At 47.6% G+C, this 20,409-nt stretch overlaps 1 protein-coding gene across 3 annotated transcripts in view; it reads right to left on the bottom strand.

Moving 5' to 3' along the window:
- The window catches only part of THOC5 (THO complex 5), a 38,537-nt gene that overhangs the window by 15,204 nt on the left and 2,924 nt on the right, over positions 1–20,409 (bottom strand). The window contains exons 2-10 of one of the 3 annotated variants that reach the window (XM_041003653.1): positions 19,755–19,886; positions 17,788–17,931; positions 13,833–13,946; positions 13,588–13,685; positions 9,654–9,800; positions 7,951–8,065; positions 3,266–3,398; positions 2,511–2,546; positions 662–739 (exon numbers count right to left, since the gene is read on the bottom strand). In XM_041003653.1, coding sequence (XP_040859587.1) covers positions 662–739; positions 2,511–2,546; positions 3,266–3,398; positions 7,951–8,065; positions 9,654–9,800; positions 13,588–13,685; positions 13,833–13,946; positions 17,788–17,931; positions 19,755–19,850 — 961 coding nt within the window. In that variant the 5' untranslated portion in view covers positions 19,851–19,886. Of the gene's footprint in view, positions 1–661; positions 740–2,510; positions 2,547–3,265; positions 3,399–7,950; positions 8,066–9,653; positions 9,801–13,587; positions 13,686–13,832; positions 13,947–17,787; positions 17,932–19,754; positions 19,890–20,409 lie in introns of all 3 variants that reach the window. The other 2 variants (XM_041003654.1, XM_041003655.1) reach the window with 2 other exon arrangements.

Below are 20,409 nucleotides of genomic sequence, written 5' to 3'. Positions count from 1 at the left end.
CCAACTGTCTGCGGAGGGGTCATGTGGAGGCAACAGATGACAGCTCCAGAGGCTAGGACCACATACCCCATGTGGAAAGCGAGAACTGAATTCTGGGTTCCTGGCTCTGCCCTGGCACAGTCCCATCTATTGTGGCCATGTATGAGAAAGGAGATCTCTGTTTGTCTATTTCAAATAAATTAATAAAAATTCAAAAAAGAAAACAACCTAAAACCCCATTACTTCTGTTTTCCACAAAGGCTTTGTACTGTCACGTCTATGGAGTGCTAGCTCTTCCTCCGGTAATGGCAACACAGAGTCCAACAGTACTAGCATCTCATGTATGCTGAGGAGCTGTTGGGTGCCAAGCACACGGTTCAGGTGCTTCCTCACTCCACCACGTACTTATAATTCCACACGAGATATTACCATCCCTTTGACAAACAAGTAAACTGAGGCTTACTTACAAACAGTAAGGAACTCCTCCAGGGTGAGGGAGACCATGAGTAGCAGGGCTGGCCTCCAAAGGCAGCCCTTGGGGTTCTAGGAAATGAACTCTCCCCTGTCTGCCCCAGAGTGCTGACATTATACAGTCAAGCTTCCCGCTAAATGCAAACATAGCTGCCTTTGCGGGGACGGGGGCTTGGAAGTCCTGGGAGAGGCAGCACAACTGCCACGTTACCTTGAGAGTCCTCGGGGGGTTTGAACAGAGCCTTGGCTTCATCCACACTGCCTTCAATCGCCACAGACAACGTCTTATCTGTGGGCAAGAAAGAGTCACATGGAAAAGCCGCTGAGGGAAGGCACTAAGCCACACGGGGCAAGATTTAGGATTCCATCTTTTGCTTCTACCCTAGCTCCTGACCGACCAGGGCGGGGGCCCTTTCTCCAGATGAATTGGAACAAGGTAGAAAACCTACTTTTCTGTTTCTATCACTTACTGAGAACAAAGAACCCAAACTACCGGTTCCCAGACAAGATTCCCCTGGCACTCTCTCCAGGTGTATACCAAAGCTCAGAAATTCAAACTAAAGAACCTAAAACTGGGGCCCAGCACAATAGCATAGTAGCTAAAGTCCCCGCCTTGCATGCGCCAGGATCCCATATGGACACTGGTTCTAATCCCAACTGCTCCACTTCCCATCCAGCTCCCTGCTTGAGGCCTGGGAAAGCAGTGGAAGACGGCACAAAGCTTTGGGATCCTGCAGCCGCATGGGAGACCTGGAAGAGCTCCTGGCTCCTAGCTGCAGATTGGCTCAGCTCCAGCCACTACATCCTCTTGGGGAGCGAAGCATCGGATGGAAGACCTTCCTCCTGTATATCTGCCTTTCCAATAATAACAAATAAATCTTTAAAAAAAAAAAAAAAGAATCTAAAACTACATGAGTCTCTGCTGCTAATTCTTAAAGGTTCTTATCCTGGGTCTGGTACAGTAGCCTAGTGGCTAAATCCTTGCCATGCATGTACCGGGACCCCATATGGGCGCCAGTTCATATCCCGGCTGCTCTACTTCCCTTCCTGCTCCCTGCTTGTGGCCTGAAAAAGCAGTTGAGGATGGCCCAAAGCCTTGGGACCCTGTACCTGCACAGGAGACTGAGAAGAAGCTCCTGGCTTTGGATTGGCTCAGCTCTAGCTGTTGCAGCCACTTGGGGAGTGAATCAGCAGATGGACGATCTTTCTGTCTTTACTATGTAAATCTGCCTTTCCAATAAAATAAAGAGTTCTTGCCTAAGTGTTTATTCTCTATTTTGCACCACACTAAGCACCTGAATGTAACTGGGACACTGTGACATGTAACTGGAAGGCAAGAGAGAGGGTGGTAAGCAGAGTGGAACGTGTGGTGCCATCAATTCACAAAAACAAGACCTGGAAAGTTATGTCAGTATTCTAAGCCTCAATTTTCACATCTATGAAATGGGGGCTTGATAAACAGTAGCTGCCCTGCTAGTAATGAGGACTGAATGTGCTGAGGCTTTCAACTGTAATCATAAAACTATTTTTAAATATTAGTTTTTAATCCTTACAACAACCACATAAGCCAGTACTGTTACGGCCATGTGCACATGAGAAACTTAAGGATTTCAGAAGTTAAGCATTCTAGCCAGGAAACAGATCAGCCGGGATTCAAGACCAGGTCTGTTCAACTTCAGCTTGGCCTGTTCCTGACACCGTAATAGATTACTGAGTGATACTGCGGCTCCTTCCTGAGATCCTGCAGGTCGAGGGCTGCGGGCTGCGAGGCAGGATGAGGTCACCACGCCTCCTGTTTCATTCTTAAGACTACAGGAGCTTGGAACAGTCTGCGTAGCCACATGAGGGGATGAGAAACTGCCTACAAGCGGCTGGCCTCTGCCCCGTCCCTGGCAACTCTATATGACCCATCACAACGCATCCCCCAAAAACTGGCCACTACTGTTAAACACTGGCAAGTGCCACACTACTCTCTCCAGTCATTTAATCTTAGACTTCCAAGGAAAACAGGAAGGGAAGTAGACTGGGTGTTATAGACAAAAGAAAAGAAAAGTACTCACCCTGTCTAGGGGGCTGGGAGGAGGATTTCATATGAGCTGATGATGATGGAAACAGGAGGGAGAACCATGGGCAGGGAGAGGACGAGAAGGGTCAGGAAGACACAAGAAGAGAGACAGTAATGTGGGGGTGTCCTTGGTGAGGAGGGGAGGCAAGCACTGGTGCCACAGACACCTGTGATGCCAGGAGGCCGGGGAGCTGGAGAGCAGTCTATGTGCTGGGGAAAAGCGCATTAGAGCAAGAGGCAAAAAACGTCTCAAAACCCTGGCAAAATCACAGGTTGCCCATAAGCGTAAGGAATGCATCCTCTAATCTGGCAACTCATTCCAACGACAAGCGGCCTTGTGTGGGGTGGGGTGAGAGATTAGGAGAGCTGGCTGAGACCTATGCTCACCAGGCCCCACCCCCTGAAGCAGAGTAAGCGGCGCTGATCCACCTGCCAAGCGTGCCTTGCTGGGATGAGCAACTGGGAGCCCAGATGAGCTGCCTGTGTGCTACAGCCCACAGCCATCCAGCCAGGCTCAGGAAGGAGCCAAAGACAGTTTTCTGAACTGTACATCAGGTTAGTTCAGCCTCAGGCCAGCAAGTCAGATCAGCCATGCTAGGAGGCAGTGCACAGCAGTGGCAGCATCAGTCACCTGAGGACTTCCGGGCAGGGACAGGGAGCTGTCCTGGCCAGGCAGTGCTTCCAAAGGACTTGGGCGGCCAGCGCTGCAGCTCCCACAGCCCCTCCTCCTCACCCAGACCCCATACTCACCACAGGCCTGCCCATAAGCAGTAGCCTGAACAAAGAGCACATAGAGCGGAGGTGGCAGGTGCCTGGCTGTCTCGTACTGCTTGTGAGCCTGGTCAAACGGCATGAACAGGTATTCCTGCACTGGGAGGGATGCCTGCACAAACAAAAGAAAGGATTTGTACTTGAATGCATGTCTGTGTATTAAACCTAGGCCTCCTAGAAATGCATGACTACTCAGTGACTGGAGTTTTTTCTGGGAATGATATGTAATAAACTAATAGAAGAGGCAGATAAAAGATCAATAGGAAAAAGTCAATTCTTCTGTATGGCAGCAACAGAGTAAAACATGAAATCATAAAAAGTCGCACAAGCTGGCACTACGGCACAATGGGTTAAGTTACTACTTGCAAATGCAGGCATTCAACATGGAAGAGATGGTTCAAGTCCTGGAACCTGGCTACTGTACTTCTGAATCAGCTCTCTACTAATGTGTGTAAGCAAAGCAGCAGAAGACAGTTCAAGTGCTTGGGCCTCTGTGTCACTCACGCGGGAGACCCAAATGGTGTTCCTGGCTCCTGGTTTCAACCTGGCCTAACAGGAGTTACCAGAAATATGTCAAAAGTGAAGCACGGATAAAAGATCCAAATTTCGTGGGCTTGGCACAATAGCCTAGTGGCTAAATCCTTGCCTGGCATCCGGTATATACCTATATGAGCTCCAGTTTGTATCGAGGCTGCTGCATTGCCATCTAGCTCCCTGATTGTGGCCTGGGAAAGCAGAGGAAGATAGCCCAAGGCCTTGGGACTATGCAACTGGATGGGAGACCTAGAGAAGCTCCTGGCTCCTGGCTTTGGACTGGCTCACTTGTTTCTCTCTCCTTCTCCTATTTTATTCTCTCTCTGCTCCACTGCCTTTAAAATAAACAATCTTTACAAAATCAAGGTGGGGCCTGGGAGCAATAGCCTAGTGGCAAAATCTTCACTTTGCATACGCCAGGATCCCATATGGGCACTGGTTCAAATTCTGGCTGCTCCACTTCCCATCCAGCTCTCTGCTTGTGGCCTAGAAAAGCAAAGGATGGCCCAAAGCCTTGGGACCCTAGACTCATGAGAGAGACTTGGAGGAGGTTCTAGCTCCAGATTCAGATAGGTTCAGCCTGGGACATTGCAGCCAGTTGGGGAGTGAACCAGCAGAGGGAAGATCTTTCTCTCTATAACTGCTCCTCTCCATAAATCTGACTTTCCAATAAAAATAAACACATCTTAAAAAAAAAAATCAGGGTGGGTATTCAGTACAACAGGAAGTTATGACCCAGGAGTCTTAATCACTTTTTTTTTAAATAAAGATTTTAAAATTTCCATTAGACAGGCAGATTTACAGAGAAAGAGGGAGAGACAAAGATCTTCTGTTCACTGGTTCAGTGCCCAAAGTATCGCAATGGCCAGAGGTGATCTGATTCTGGTCACCTATGGGTGCAGGTTCCCAGGGCTTTGGACCATCTTCTACTGCTTTCTCAGTCCATAAGCAAGGACCTGGATTGGAAGCGGAGAAGCCGAGACATGAACTGGCATCCATATGGGATTTTGGAAGTTACAAGGTGAGGATTTAGCCACTGACCCATTGTACTGGGCCTTAACCATTGTCTTAAATACTAGGTTAAACATTTATCCTCCAAAAAATTTTAAAATATATCCATATACAAATTCCACTTTCAAGATGAATACAGACCTCAATTTGAAAGGTAACCCAGCTTATATTAGAATACACAGAATATCTATATGACCTTGAAATAAACAAAAAAAAAATTTTTTTTTAATCATTTTACCACCAAAAAAAAAAAATTTTCAAAGATTTACTTGTGGGCTGTCACCTTGCAACTGCTGGGATCCCGTATGGGCACCAGATCATGTCCCAACTGCTCCACTTACTATTCAGCTCCCTGCCTGTGGCCTGGGAAAGCAGTAGAGGATGGCCCAAAGCCTTAGGACCCTGCACCCATGTGGGAGACCTGAAAGAAACTCCAGACTCTTGGCTTCAGCTCAGCTCAGCTCTAGCTGTTGTGGCCAACTGAGGAGTGAATCAGTATATGGAAGATTTTTTTTCTCTGTCTATCCTTCTATCTGTCAATGATTTTCCAATAATAATAAAAAAAGAAAGAAAAAAAAAGCTTTATTTATTTGAAAGACAGTTATAGAGACAGTGGAAGGGACAGAGCGAGATCTTCTACATGCTGGTTCACTCCCCAAATGGCCACAATGGCTCAAACTGAACCAGGCTGTTGCTGTAGATGCTGGCTTTACCTAACATGACACAGCACTGACCCCAAAACATTTCTTAAATAGGACACATGAAGTATTAGCCCCAAAGGAAAAGATTAATAATTAGAGCAGACTAAAATTAAAATTTTTTTTAAAAAAAAATCATCATGAGGATGAAAAAGTAACTCACAGAATAGAAGAAAAATAACCTGCAACAGATCCACGTTTGTGGGTGAGAGACAAGGGGTGGACAGAGACACATCTGTGGGTGAGAGACAAGGGGTGGCCTGCTAGTTAAGATGACGATTGCTTGACACCTGTATATATCGAAGTGCCCTGTGTTCAAATCCACTTTCCTGCTGATGTAAACCCTGGGATGCCGCAGTGATGGCTCAAGTAACTGAACTCTTGCCACTATGACAGAGAGCTCAGTTTCCATGGCCACTGCACGCCCTTTGGGGCATACACCAGCAGATGGCAGCTTTCCTTCTTTGTCTGCCGATCCCCCTCTGCCTTTCAAATACTTTATTTTTGGGCCCGGCATGAGGGCATAGTGGTTAGAGTCCTCGCCTTGAATGTGCTGGGATCCCATATGGGCACCGGTTCTAATCCCAGCGGCTCCACTTCCCATCCAGCTCTCTGCCTATGGCCTGGGAAAGCAGTAGAGGACAGCCCAAAGTCTTGAGACCCGGCACCCGTGTAGGAGACCTGGAAGAGGCTCCTGGCTTCGGATCAGCTCAGCTCCAGCCATTGCGGCTTCTTGGGGAGTGAACCATCGGACGGAAGATCTTCCTGTCTCTCCTCCTCTCTGTATATATCTGCCTTTCCAATAAAAATAAATAAATATTAAAAAATTTTTTTTAATTTATTTAATTATTTAATTTATTTTTATAGAGGGAAGGCGAGGGAGAAAGATTGCCCATCCGCTGGTTCACTCCCCAAGTAGTAACTGCCTTTCAATCTGAAAGTCAGGAAATCTGACATGGGAGGCAGGAACCCAACCACTTGACCCATCATTTCTGCTTGTCAGGGCTTACATCAATGATCATCTGGATTCAAGCATTGGAGTCCAGTAACCAATAGAGGATGTGGACTCTTAACTGAGTCTCAAATGCTAGGCTAACAACTCACCCTTGAATTTCTCCTCTATCTTCCGGAAACTTTCAAAGTACCCCTGCATACCCACACAGTTAGTTTATAAACCAAGGAATACAGATGAGCTCATATTGCATGTTCTACAAATTTTTTTTAAGGATCTATCCATTTCTATTGGAAAGTCAAATTTACAGAGTAAAGGAGAGACAGAGAGAGAAGGATCTTCCATCCACTGGCCCACTCCCCAAGTAGCCGCAATGGCCGAAGCTGAGCCAGGAGCCAGGAGCTTCCCCCAGTTCTCTCATGCATATGCAGAGTCCCAAATCCTTAGGTTGTCCTCTACTGCTTTACCAGGACACAAGCAGTGAGCTGAAAGGGAAGTGGAGCAGCTGGGACATGAACCAATGCCCTTATGGGATCCTGGGCACGCAAGATGAGGACTCTAACCACTAGGCTATTGTGCCAGGCCTGTGTTCTACAATTTGAATTGTTTAAAGATGTCATTCAGATCCTCTTTTCCAGTTATTCCATTAGTATAATGTTCCACACTTGGCTTACAGCTCTCAGCAAATCACTGTTTATTTAACCTGTACCCTGTTCAGGACATTTTCTAGGGGGTTTCCAGTACACAGGAAAAAAATATTCATGCTGAGGGCTTGGGATGTTCATACAACCAAGCCTTCAGCTTCCACTTTCCTTCTGTCCTATTCTGCAGAACATTTTAATTACAACTCTGATTCTATGCCTAGACTTATTGGGAGGAAATAACTGATCCTGCCAAGTCCTAGAAAAGGGAGTTTATGATGTCTCCAGGGTCCTTTTACTAAGTTCCTCCATATGAGCCATTTACCTTGCTTCAAAAAACAGTAAGGATTTAGATCAAATTTGGCTTTGTAAAGCAAACAAAAATCAGGTCACCTATATAGGAGACTATTTTACAAGTGAAGTAAAGACTTCTCCCATGGTACCTAAAGGCTTTCAAACATGAGTCAAGCTCTGAGCAGTTTGCCCTAAGCAGTTAGCCATCAGTGTGATCTGACAGACACCCACAAGAGCACGTAGAGATACTGCCGGGGCTGGTGGGAGCATGGTAAGAATTTTGATGCAGACAGTGTGAGAAAGTATGTCCCCAGAGGAGGAACTAAGTGAAAAGGTAGCCAGGAAAACATGTGCATCTGTTCTGAGCCCACCCGGCCAGCGCTTTCTCTTCCCCCAGGACACGGGCAGAGATGCAGACAAGCCCACTCTTGCCCTGTGCTGCACTCAGGACAGCCGGCTCAGAGAGTGACGTCACATCCGGCAGCCTCACCAGCAGGGAGGGTGAGGGCAAGGCGCAAGGGTGGCGGGCGGCACCTGCATGATGCTGTTGAGGCGAGGCTGCAGGCTGCTCAGGTACTCCTTCTTCACCTCGATCTCCTTGAGGATCTTTTCCTTGTTGGACAGGCACTCTCGGTACTTCTCTGCCAGCCTGTGGGGAGACGGCAGAGCACTGTCACTGCCTCCCAAGGACACCACAGCCCACTTAATAAAAACAGTCAGGTCTTTTGGTGAGCTCTTCACAACAATGATCATCTTGAATCCTTATAAAAAGTCTGCAAGGTAGGAACTTTTCTTAGGCCCAAAGGAGAAAACTAACGCTTGGGGAGGAAGTGAACTTGCCTGAGGCTATTCAGCTAAGAGCAAGCAAGGAGTTACCCTGTCTCTCTCCAGAGGCTCTGTCTGTGCCCAAGAAGAACCGGAGCTCTCCTCTGCTTCACTTCTAACCTGACCTGACAGGCTAGATCCTAATGTGCACCATCATGTGGACGTGGCACCTACATCACCCAGATGAGCCCCACAGACAGCCTGAATGAGAGGGAATTTGGGATCAGCACCACAGAAATGCACCACTCTTGGCTCAGCTAATGCTGAGGGCAGACAGTCAACTAAACAGGGAAGTCACAGGCCAACTTTGCTGCTTGAAAACAGAACTCCCTGCTTATTAAATTCATGACCTGCACCAGAGGCACAGCATACCTTCTGTAATAGGAAAGGCACCAATAGCTGCTTCTCCAATGAAAAACAGAGCACATGTGCCAACCAGAAGCCCTAGAATTCTGGAACAAACATGAGAGGGGGAGAGGGTCATTATGAGTGACCTGAAACTCCTACATCCTATGTTAGACTTCCTAAGCGCCAGTCTTGCCTCTGCTTTTGATTCAGCTTCCTGCTATTGCTTGGGATACAGCAGGTGATGGTTCAAGCACTTGGGTCTCTGCCATCCACATGGGAGAAATGGACTGAGCTCTTGGCTTTGGCCTGGCCAGGACAGCAGCTACTTCAGACAGCTGAGGAGTGAATAGGCAGATGGAAGATCTCTTCTCTTTCCTGTTAAATAAAGTTAAAAAGGTCGAGCATGGTAGCCTAATGTCTTCCTTGCCTTACACATGCCAGGATCCCATATGGACACCAGTTTGAATACCAGTGGCTCCGCTTCCCATTCAACTCCCTGCTTGTGCTCTGGGAAAGCAGTGAAGGACAGCCCAAAGCGTTGGGACCCTGCACCTGCATGGGAGACCTGGAAGGAACTCTGGGCTCTGGCTTCAGATTGGCTCAACACCAGCTACTGTGACCACTTGGGAGTCAATCATTGGATGGAAGATCTTCTTTCTGTTTCTCCTCCTCTCTGTATATCTGACTTTGCAGTAATAAATAAATAAATAAACAAAAACCCCAAAAAGGCTTTAGCATACCATAGCAGTGCACTTACAGACAGGGAAATAACAAAAATACAAAATTAGACTTATAACACAAAATATGTTTAGGTCTTGGGTGTTCATGTCTTTAAGGGAAGAAAGTCATTCTTACGTCTTATAAATACCTCATGCAATTATAACCCCCGACAGAATGAGGTTGATCCTAGCCAAGCCTGAAATATCCTACATGAATTCGTAACAGAGAAAGATTTGGTGATTTGGACTATTCTGCTGGGTCCACAGTGCCTTGGGGTCCAAAGCTGGGTCATGACACAGCACTCTGCTCCACAGCTAACAAGGCCTGCAAGGTAAAAACGCTACCTTTTCCGCTGCTCCAGCTCCCAGTCCAGACGCGCCAGAGTTTGCTGGTGAGGGTCTCCCATCGTGACTTCAGCCTTGCTGATATCTGGCGGAGCCTCCTGATAGAACTCTTCTAAACTGACCAGATCAATTTCTTCATGCTTTGACCTGTAAGCAGAAACTAGACATCAAGATGTTGCTTTTGGCAAATCAAACTGCAGCTTCAGTAGATGCAAGGTTCCCATCTATGTCCACATAGCCCCAGTCTACAACTGCACAGGACCTGGAATCCAGTCGTCCTGCACTAACACTGAGCAGTAGGGAAAGACATGTTGCCCGAGTTAGCCAATGATCTGAAAGGGATGCTTATTAAGCTGACAAACTTCTCTGCATTGAACAGGAAAGCTTACAGATTGTCAGGCTGAAACCAAGATATATTATTTTAACAGCAATAAACACAAGATCTGCACTGAGGTTCAAAATGTTATCTGCATGAACATAAAAAATAAAGATCTAGGGGTTGGCACCATAGCTAAGCAGGTTAATTCTCTACCTTCAAGCGCCAGCATACCAAATGGGTGCTGGTTCATGTTCCGCCTGCTCCACTTCCCTTCCAGCTCTCTGCTTGTGACCTGGGAAAGCAGTGGAGGGTGCAGTTTGGGGCCCTGCACCTGCATGGGAGACCTGGATTCAGATTGGCTGAGCTCTGCCTGTTGTAGCCATTTGGAGAGCTTTCTCTCTCCCTCTCTATTTAAGTCTGCCTCCTAAGTAAAAAATAAATGCATCTTTAAAATAAAAGTAAAAAAAGATAACAAAAATCCAGCAGAGGTGAACTGGATGGGGAACAGGGCCTTCAGTTGTGGGCACTGCGATGCAGCCCTCTCTGCTGCCATAACACACACAGGTACTCTGGTCACAGATGCTGTGAGGCACCATCATTGTTTCTTAAGTTTCAGAACGGGACTGGTTCCAGGATCTGTGCCAACATCAAAATTCAAGACTGTGCAAGTATTGGATATAAAATGTCAAAGTCAATTGCACAAGGTTTAAGTCACCTCCAGATCACTTCTACCTCATACAACAGAAATGCTATGCAAATAGCTGACATCCTGTGTTGTCTAGGGATAACATGCACATGTTCAGTATAGCCACAACTCTTTTTTCCTGAAAATGTTTGGTCTGTAGTTGGTTGAATCCACAATGCAGAAACAATGGATATAGAATCCACTGTTCGCTGCCCTCACCTCCGTAGAAGACGGAGAATGTGAGCCCCATCGAACAAGGATGAGATGGAAGCGACTGTCAGCAAGCAGCTTAGTGAGGCTCACACAGCGGAGCCAAGATCTGAACCCAAGCTGCACGACTCCTGGGCCTACGGTTCTTCCACACAGTTCCACTGCCACCTCTTAGGTCAGATTTCCACTTTATTCTGGGCTTATCAGCTTCCAATGGGCAATGATTATAGTCCAGAGCATCACAATCTTTTCTATACCTTTTTAAACTTGACCCACAAGAAGTTCATATCCTCCATGTAATCTTCATTCAGGTTCCCCCAATGATATCATATCTAACCACAGTATGCTATCAAAACCAGGAAGCTGACAATAGTAAAATCAAATTACCTCAGGCACAGATGTGATGTGAATTTCATCTCAGTATTTAAATACTATCTTGTGGGAAAAAAATAAATACTATCTTGAGGTGAATCTGAGAAGTAGGTATAAAGAAGCCTCCCCAAATTATCATCCTCATTATAAATACAGGGTGAGTGTTTGGCACAGTAATTGTGCCAGTTGGGACACCAGCATCCCATCATCAGAGGCCTGGCTTCAACCAGCACTCCCTTCTCTGCCAGCTTCCTGCTAAGGTGGCCCCAGAAGCAGCAGATAATGGTTCAACTGAGTCCTTGCCACGCATTTAAGTTCCTGTCTTAGTTTGAATTCCTATCTTAGCCTAGCCCCAGTTATTTCAGATAGAGAGTGAACCAGTTAAATGAAAGATCTCTATCTCTGGCTTTCAAATATATATATATATATATATATTTCATATTCTATAATATATATATATATATATTTTCTAAATAACCAAAAAACGGGCTTGGCGCAATTGCTCAATGGCTAAGATCCTTGCCTTGCACACACTGGGATCCCACATGGGTACCAGTTTGTGTCCTGGCTGCTCCACTTCCCATCCAGCTCACTGTTTGTGACCCGGGAAAGGACTTGAGGATGGCCAAAAGTCTTGGGACCCTGCAACCACATTGGAAACCCGGAAGAAGCTCCTGGCTCAGCTCCAACCATTGTGGCTACCATTTGGGGAGTGAACCAGTGGTTGCAAGATCTTTGTTTCTCATGAAGGAAACAATATGGAAAAAATACTAGTCTTATCCTCTTTCCTGTAGCCCTTGAACCTTTTTACTCTAATTAACTATGTAAAGATTGTCAAAATAAAAAAAAATAAATTATGGGCCCAGCGCAGTGGCGCAAGTGGTTAAGGTCCTTGCCTTGCACGCCCGGGATCCCATATGGGCGCCGGTTCTATCCCGGCAGCCCCGCTTCCCATCCAGCTCCCTGCCTGTGGCCTGGGAAAGCAGTCGAGGACGGCCCAAAGCCTTGGGAACCTGCACCCGCGTGGGAGACCCGGAAAAGGCTCCTGGCTTCGGATCGGCATAGCATCGGCCGTTGCGGCTCACTTGGGGACTGAATCATCGGATAGAAGATCTTCCTCTCTGTCTCTCCTGTCTATATATCCACCTTTCCAATAAAAAAATTTAAAAAATAAATTAAATTAAAAAAGATCTTTGTTTCTCCTCTCTGTAAATCTGACTTTCCAATAAAAATAAACAAATCTTTAAAAAAAAAAAAAAAAGGGACACAGTGTGTAATGTGGCCTGGCTCATGCCAAGTTTGCTACAAATAAAACGTGTTTTCTTTCAGTGTGCTCAAAACTAATCAAACAAAAACTGCCTTCCCCTTCTCTGTTAACTCCTTCCTCCATCACATCTCTCAGCTTGCTTTTTCCTAGAGGCATCTCATTTTTAATAATAAGGGCTCTGATAATCTATAGTTTGTTCACGGAAAGGTATCTAAACAGCACATTCATGCTACAAAGAACAAATACACTTGCAAATGCAAACCTGAGACTTCTGAAAAACTGAGCCAAAAGATTAAAAGAGTGTGAGTGGTGCTGAGCTGCACCCACACCATGTGGCCAGGAATCAAGCTGGTTATGTAAAGGCTGCTGCTGGGGAGAAGTATAGAGTATAGAGTATAGAGTATAGAACTATAGAACTATAGAGTTCAAACTTCATGGGCCAACACTGCAGCACAGTGCACAAAACCACTGCCTGAGGTGTTGACACCCCGTACAGGTGCCAATTTGAGTCTTGGGTGCTGAATTCCAAATCCAGCTCCCTGCTGATATGCCTAGGAAAGCTTGGGTCCTTGCACCCATGTAAGAGACCCAGAAGAAGCTCCAGGTTCTTGGCTTCTGACTGGCCTTCCTCCAGCTGATGTGGTCATTTGGGGAGTGAACTAAAAATAGAAGATATGTTTCTTTCAAATAGATACATAAACCTTGAAAAAAAAGAGAGAAAAGGAAAGGGAAGGAAAAGAGAAAGAAAAAGGAAAGGAAAGAAACTCGAGATGGGCACGTGGCATGGCAGTTCAGATGCTGCAGAGCTGGGTGTCATTCCCCGCTCCTGACTTCAGCTTCCTGTTGGTATGGATCCTGAGGTCCCTGCTACTCACTGCAAGACCTGGACTGAGTCCCTGACTCCCAGCTTCAGCCCAGCTCAATTATTGGATTTGGGAGTGAACCGGCAGATCAAAGTGTTCTCAGGCAATGTGTCTGTTTTCTCAAATAAATTTAAAAAAAGAAGACAGTCACACTGAACTGCAAGATAAAAGCAGTCACCAAGACCATTCGAGCCAAAGTCCTTATCTCCCATACTCACTTAAACTCCAGACACTTGGTGATCTCCTTCTGTAGGTGCATCACCTCATACAGCAGGTTCTGCAGCTGTAGGTGATAGGCGTCTACTTTCTGTTTAGCCTGAAAAAGAAGACAAAGTCAGAGGGGAACAGGGCACAGGTCAGGGGGAGGCCCAGCACCAGCCAACTGACAGGAGGGGTATGGTGAGACAAGAGGGGGCAAGTGAGGAACTAGAAGAGGAGGGTTAAAGAAACTTCCCACTCCTACCTCATGGGTTTGGTCTCTTCCTTTCTTTAACCTGATGTGGGCTAACCGATTAAGCTTCTTCAGGGTCATAAAATGCACACAGCTCTGGATCCTCCGTTCTTCAATCTCAATCGCCTGTGGGAGAAGGTGATGTTGAGAACCACTGACAGCAGGCACTGGCTCTCTCCATTCCATCCCCTGCTGCTGACTCATATCCTGCCAGGGCCAGAGACGCACAGAAGGAGCTCAGGACGGTGAAGAGATGCCACAAGGGGAAATGGAAGCAGGGAAGGATGACTGTGTCAGGAAGACAAAACGCAATTTCCACTTGGATTGCAGAAACAGGAATAGAAATTTGGCTAATGCACATTTAATATCCCTCCTGATAGCTCCCGCAGAGACCCTCACAACACCAACACCTTGCCATAAAACCTGACTTCTACAAACATATTGCAGAACAATTTCAATGTGCATAACAGAATCACAGCTTGGTTACAATAAAACACATGGGATGTAATAAACTTAACATTGGCCAACATAAGCACACACGAGATTCCTGGGGCAGAAAAATTGATTTTTTACAAAATGTAAAATCTACCCCAGATATAGGCAACTGTTTAGGTTGCCCTGTATCTAAGGGCAAGTGTTACACTGCTGGGGAAAAAAATCAACCAATTGCTGGTAGGCATTCTGGGCCTGGTTAATGCCAAACTTATGTTAACTATATCAGCATGCCAGTGTAAGAGCTTATTCTCTCTCTCTCTCTCTTTTTTTTGATGATATGTGGAGAAGGTGGGGAATGCCAGGCCAGGACATGCCACCTGGCCACCAGGTGGAGGAATGCCAGATTGCTGGGGGAAAGGGAAATGGTGACAGACTGAAGTGGGAGCAACACAGGGTATGTTTGACAGGACAGGATGACTTTTGGGGTGTTCCACACACTGGACCACTGCACTTGCAAGTAGGTGAAGAAACTGAAACAGAGTGGTTTAGAGGGGGGAAATCAGAGGGCATGTCTAGGTCAGGCCAAGGGACCCAGCCACATGGAAGTTATGGCTGGGTTAGATAGCATCAACTGCCACTCACCAGCACATGTGAAAGCTGGGGCTGAAGGGCATGACTGGTTGGGCTAGGCTCTAGTACCGGTCTGCGAGCTTCAGGGCCGGGGGGCAGGAGGCACATCAGGCACCCCATAGAACACAAGACAATAGAATCTGGAAGCAGATTCTGTAAGGTTGTTGTGGACTCAGTTCTGTGGGACTGCAGCACCAGCTGGTTTGTGCAGAGAGCCGGGGTTGGTGACAGTCTGAGTTAAGCTGGACTATAGAACTCACTTCACAGGAACCCATTTTACATTTGTGGGAGCTAGGGCTGGGCAAGGCTGCAGCACCTGCTGGCACATGCAAAGGCTAGGACTAAGGGCAGATCATGCCAAGCAGGGCTATGCACCCACCAGCAATCATGAGATAGATCCAGGGTTGGGAGCACACCTGGTAGAGGAACTTGGGGAACTCCCCCACTAGGCTGCAACCTCTGCTGGGGAGCACAAGAGCTGGGGTTGGGACTAGGCCAGTCCAGGCAAGTCTATAGCATTTGTCAGCAATTGTGTGGGTCAGGTCTGGAGACTGGCCAGGCTGGGTCAAACTGCAGTACCTACTGGCATGCACAATAATCAAGACAGGGTGTGGGCTGCTCCCAGCTGGGCTAGGCTGCAACACTTGCGAGTTAGAGCTGAGACTGCAGGCAGGCCATGCTAGGCTAGGTCAAAGCACAAGACTCAGAGCTGGAAATGGGCCTGGCAGGGGAACCCTGGGGACTCACTCGCAGTTCCCACTGGTGAGTATGAGAGCTGGGACTGTAGGTGAACCAGGTTGGGCAAGGCTGAGTACCCACTGGCATGCATGCGGGCTGGCCACACTGGGTTAGGCTCCAGCAACTGCAGGTACTTGTGAGAGCCAGAATGGGTTAGCCTAGGCCACAACATCCAATGGGTCAAGTAAGACCCAGGTTTGAGAGTGGGCCAGGCTGGGCTAGGCTGTATCACTCACTGGTTAGAACCAGAATGGGTATAGGCCAGTCGGACTAGGCTACTAGGCTGTGGTACCTGCCAGTTAGTGCCAGGACTAGGGGCTGGCTGTATCAGACAAGTCTACAACACCCACTGGCACATATAAGATCCAGGGACGTAAGTGGGCTTGTCAGAGAAACCTGGGTAACTTCCCTGGTAGGCTAAGCTCTTGCCAGTAAGCAGAAGAGCTGAGGCTGGGAGCAGGTCAGGTCAGGATGAACTGAAATACCTACTGCACATACATAAGCCAGATCTGGAGATGAACCAGGCTGGGCCATCTACAACATACTCTGGCACGAATAAGAATACAAACTAGTACATGCCAGGCAGGGTGGGTACACGCCAGGTCAAGCTGGACTGCAGCACTGGCCAGTTCACATGAGAGCTGGTGTTCCAGCTGGCCAGAGCTGGCACGCCGGGCTAAGACAGTTTGTAGCACTTATTGTTGAATGCTGAGACTGGGGGATTGTAATATCAGGCTGGGTCACAGCACCTGCTGGCATGCTCAAGACCTGAGGCTGGGAAGAAGCCTGGAAAGGGAACTTGGGGGACTTCTGCCAGAATGGGTGTGAGTTAGCCCAGCGAGGTTGTAGCACCAGCTGCCAAGTGCCATGACTGAGTATGAGTCATGTACAGGGTCCAGGGCTGGGAGTACTGGGCACTCTCCTGCTGGGCTATACCTCCCAATGAGAATCAGGGCTAGGGACAGTCCAGGCTGGACAAGGCAGTGCCATGCTGGTACGCGTGAGGACCATGTCTGCAGTGGGTTGGCTGGGCTGGGCCACAACACCCATCAGTTCATTTGAAATACAGGGTTGGGATGAAACTGACCAGGCAGTTGCATGCATCAATATGTGCATTGGTTGGTGCAGGTGACAGAATAAATCTGACTCTGCACCAAATGGCACACACAAGAGTCAAGTCTGAGGTCACAAGTTTACTTGGGGGACTCCCCAACTAGACCACTGGACTCAGACCCCTGCTACCCAAGAAAGTCACAAAATGTGTGATTCAGTCTTAGGTCTCTTCAGCTGCTGATGCTTGTGCAGTGGACAGCATGTCCAGATGCATATGGTGGACATGACAGACAGTTCACTTAGGCCAGCAAGGAATGCTGATTGCCTCATCACAGCATGGAAAGCAGAACAGGTTGGACACTTCTGCTGGCCAAGCTTTGTAGCATGTTCCTGGGTCTGTGGAGGCACTAACATGGACTTTGTCAACCAATAAACCTTGGGAAGATTTTCTGAACCCTGAAGTAACGAAACCAGTAACTTCTCAAAACTATTAAAACTACTCGAGTAATACTCTTTCCCTTTATCAGAGTCTCTAAGGTATCAAATAAGCATTCCTCATCCTTGGACGCTGGCACAGTGTGACAGCAAGTGGCAGCCCCTTCCCTCTGCTCCCATGCAAGAGAGGAAAAAACTGAACCATGTGTCCCACCCACCTTCCTCCACACCTGACCCTCCCCACCCTAATCAGAGGCCCACATGGTGTACACACTCTCAACTACGTAAACAATATGTTTTTTAAAGTTAAGAATTATAAACAAAGAAAAAAATGTATCCATCTGATCTTCTGCATTAAATCCTGAGTTGTTCACTTAATATTGATCATTTGTCCAACATTACCAAATCAAGAGACTCTACACGTGTCATTAGTTCTCAGGACCTTGCAAAATGGCACGAAACAAATATAACTAGATAAGTGATTAAGTTATCCTATTCACTTCTTTGCTATAATCAGTAAAGGGGTGGTGAGGAAAGTATCAGCCAGGTCTCAGCAGCCCAAGGCTCCACTATCGCACTGTATCCAGGACAGAAGAACAAGATCAGCAAGGGCCTTGGGAGGCGCAGCGCCCTTGCAGAACCGCCAGCCCCACGGCTGCCCAGTCTCACTGCTCACCGCCTCCTTGCCACCCCGGCTCTTCAGGTCCTGGATCTCGGCCATGAGCCTCTGCAGCTCCTGACATGTGTACTTGTACAGCTCGTAGTCTCTGCCAGGGTCCCGCAGGTCCACCTCCGCCTCCTCGCTGTAATATTTCCCTTCCTGTGGAGGCAAGGAGACAGGTTGCAGGTGTGTGTGTGTGTGTGTGTGTGTACACGTACGAGAGGAGAAGGGGGAGGGGTGGGGACCAGGGTCACTGGCTGAGATGGCTCCTTGCACAAGAATAGGGAAGCCCCAGAGCAGGTCTTTGAGGGGTCTGTTCCTTGAAGCAATTTTCTTTTTTTTTTTTTTTTTGGGGGGGGGGGTGGGGGGTGAGGTGCCGTCCTTGACTGCATTCCCAGGCCACAGGCAGGGAGCTGGATGGGAAGCAGGGCCGCCAGGATCAGAACTGGCACCCATATGGGATCTCGGCATGCTCAGGGTAAGGACCTTAACTGCTATGCTATTGCACTGGGCCCTTTCCTTCTTTTCAAAATAGAAATCTTTCTGATGACAAAGAAATACATGCTTTTTTAAAAAGATTTATAAAGATAGATAGAGCTCTATAGCGATGAACCAGAACTCACTTTATCGAATTCCAGTGGATGGACATTTAATTGGTGTATTCAAGCCTTACCAGAGATTAAAATATAATTGGTCTCTTGGCCCTTGCACCAAACAGGACACATTATTAGATTACAGAAGAATCATAATCAATTGCCCACCACCCCCACCCCAAAATAAGCTCATTAATCTTAGTTTCCTAAATTGGAGGAAGGTATCATTTCTTTATTAAAATTCAAGCTGGGAGGAGAGGGGGAGTTTGGTATTGTTGCCGAACAAGTCAAGTCACCACCTGTTAACAGCAGTGTCTCTTCTCAGAGCTTCCATTCAAGTCCCAGGTGCTCCACTATGGATCCGGCTCCCTGCAGCTGGGAAAGCAGCAGAGGATGGCCCTATACCTGGGACCCTACCACCTACACTGAGAAGCTGGTAGGGACCCTACCACCTCCAATACAAACATAATTCCAGGGCCCTGACTTTGGCCTTGGCCTTTGCAGCCATTTGGGGAGTGAAGCAGCAGATGTGATATGCTTCTCTATCATTCTGCCTCTCAAACAGGTACAATGAAATCTTTTTCTTTTTGTTAACACTAAAATCAGTAAATTCAAGTTGGTATGTTTTCTTATGTTAGCTTTTTTTTTTTTTAAGATTTATTTATTTTTGTTGCCAAGTCAGATACACAGAGAGGAGGGGAGACAGAGAGGAAGATCTTCCATCCGATGGTTCACTCCCCAAGCGGCCTCAATGGCTAAAGCTGAGCCAATCCGAAGCCAGGAACCAGGAGCTTCTTCTGGGTCTCCCACACGGGTGAAGGGCCCCAAGGCTTTGGGCCATCCTCGACTGCTTTCCCAGGTCACAAGGGAGCTGGATGGGAAGCAGGTCAGCCAGGATTAGAACTGGTGACCATATGGGATCCCAGCGCATTCAAGGTGAGGACTTTAACCACTACGCTATCACACTGAGGCCTTATGTTAATTTTTCAAAACAAGCAACCCAAACCATCAAAACAGCTAAGTTATAGGTTAGCTTAACAGGACATAGAAACAATCAAGAGGGAGAGTAGAACCTGCCCTGGCAGTCATAGGAAAGGCTCCCCGTGGCACACAGCTTCCCCAGGCATGCAATACGCAGGCAGCGCCAGGCCATGCTGTAGAGGGCCTACTTTCCTCTGACCAACAGCACTGACTGTGCAGCCCCTCACAGTATCGAACAGAAGCTGCCTGGTTCTCAGGTTGCTGGTTCAGGTTCTGTGAGGCCATGGCAACTTCTGTCACTGGGCAAGTGGAAGGCACCAGAATGTTGTTGCATGGACATGCCCTCAGGTGAAGTGTTCACCATAGGCTGTCACTTCTTAGCACCACAGAAAGCCTGGCTGGCCTTACCTGCTCGGTGTCGGATCGGTTCCGCTTTCCTTCGGTGGGGGCACCCTCACTCCGGATGACTTTGGGCTTCCGCTTTTTACTTGATTCTGATGACATGGCTGTTCCTCGAGGTCAGGAGAAGATTGCAGAAAGCTGCTGAGAGGAGAACATTTTTGCATTATTTCTTTTTTTCCTGGAGTCAGAATCCTGGGATCAAACCCAATGCTGTGGCCCCTGACAGACAAGCCTAACTCAAGCAGGCTCTAAGGGATCACCTTAATTCTCTGAAGTCACCCTTGAGCCTGTCCAAAGGGCATCCGTCTGCTCCACTTCCCCCTGACCTTAGCATCACCTCCAACCTCTCCCTTCTCCATTGCCATGCGCTCCTGCTCACAACTGCCGCAGAAGCATCCTGCAATCAGCCGTTCACCCAGCACAATGCATCTCAACACCCTAACCACGGCCCTCTGCTTTCCTCCCCAAGACAAAGGTGACTGCTCTGCCCAGCAATGCTGTCTACATTTTTCTTTTAATAAAAACCAATCACCAGGGGCCAGCACAGTGGTGCTGCACGATAATCCTCTGCTTACAAGCGCCAGCATCCCTTAAGGCACCAGTTCAAGTCCTGATTGCTCTGCTTTTGATCTAGCTCCCTGCTGATGGTGAGGGAAACAGG

This window comes from Ochotona curzoniae, unplaced genomic scaffold, assembly GCF_017591425.1.
Source record: "Ochotona curzoniae isolate NIBS_2020 unplaced genomic scaffold, NIBS_Ocur_1.0 scaffold_274, whole genome shotgun sequence".
Classification (NCBI taxonomy): domain Eukaryota; kingdom Metazoa; phylum Chordata; class Mammalia; order Lagomorpha; family Ochotonidae; genus Ochotona; species Ochotona curzoniae.
This window is presented reverse-complemented; position numbering and strand designations above follow the sequence as displayed.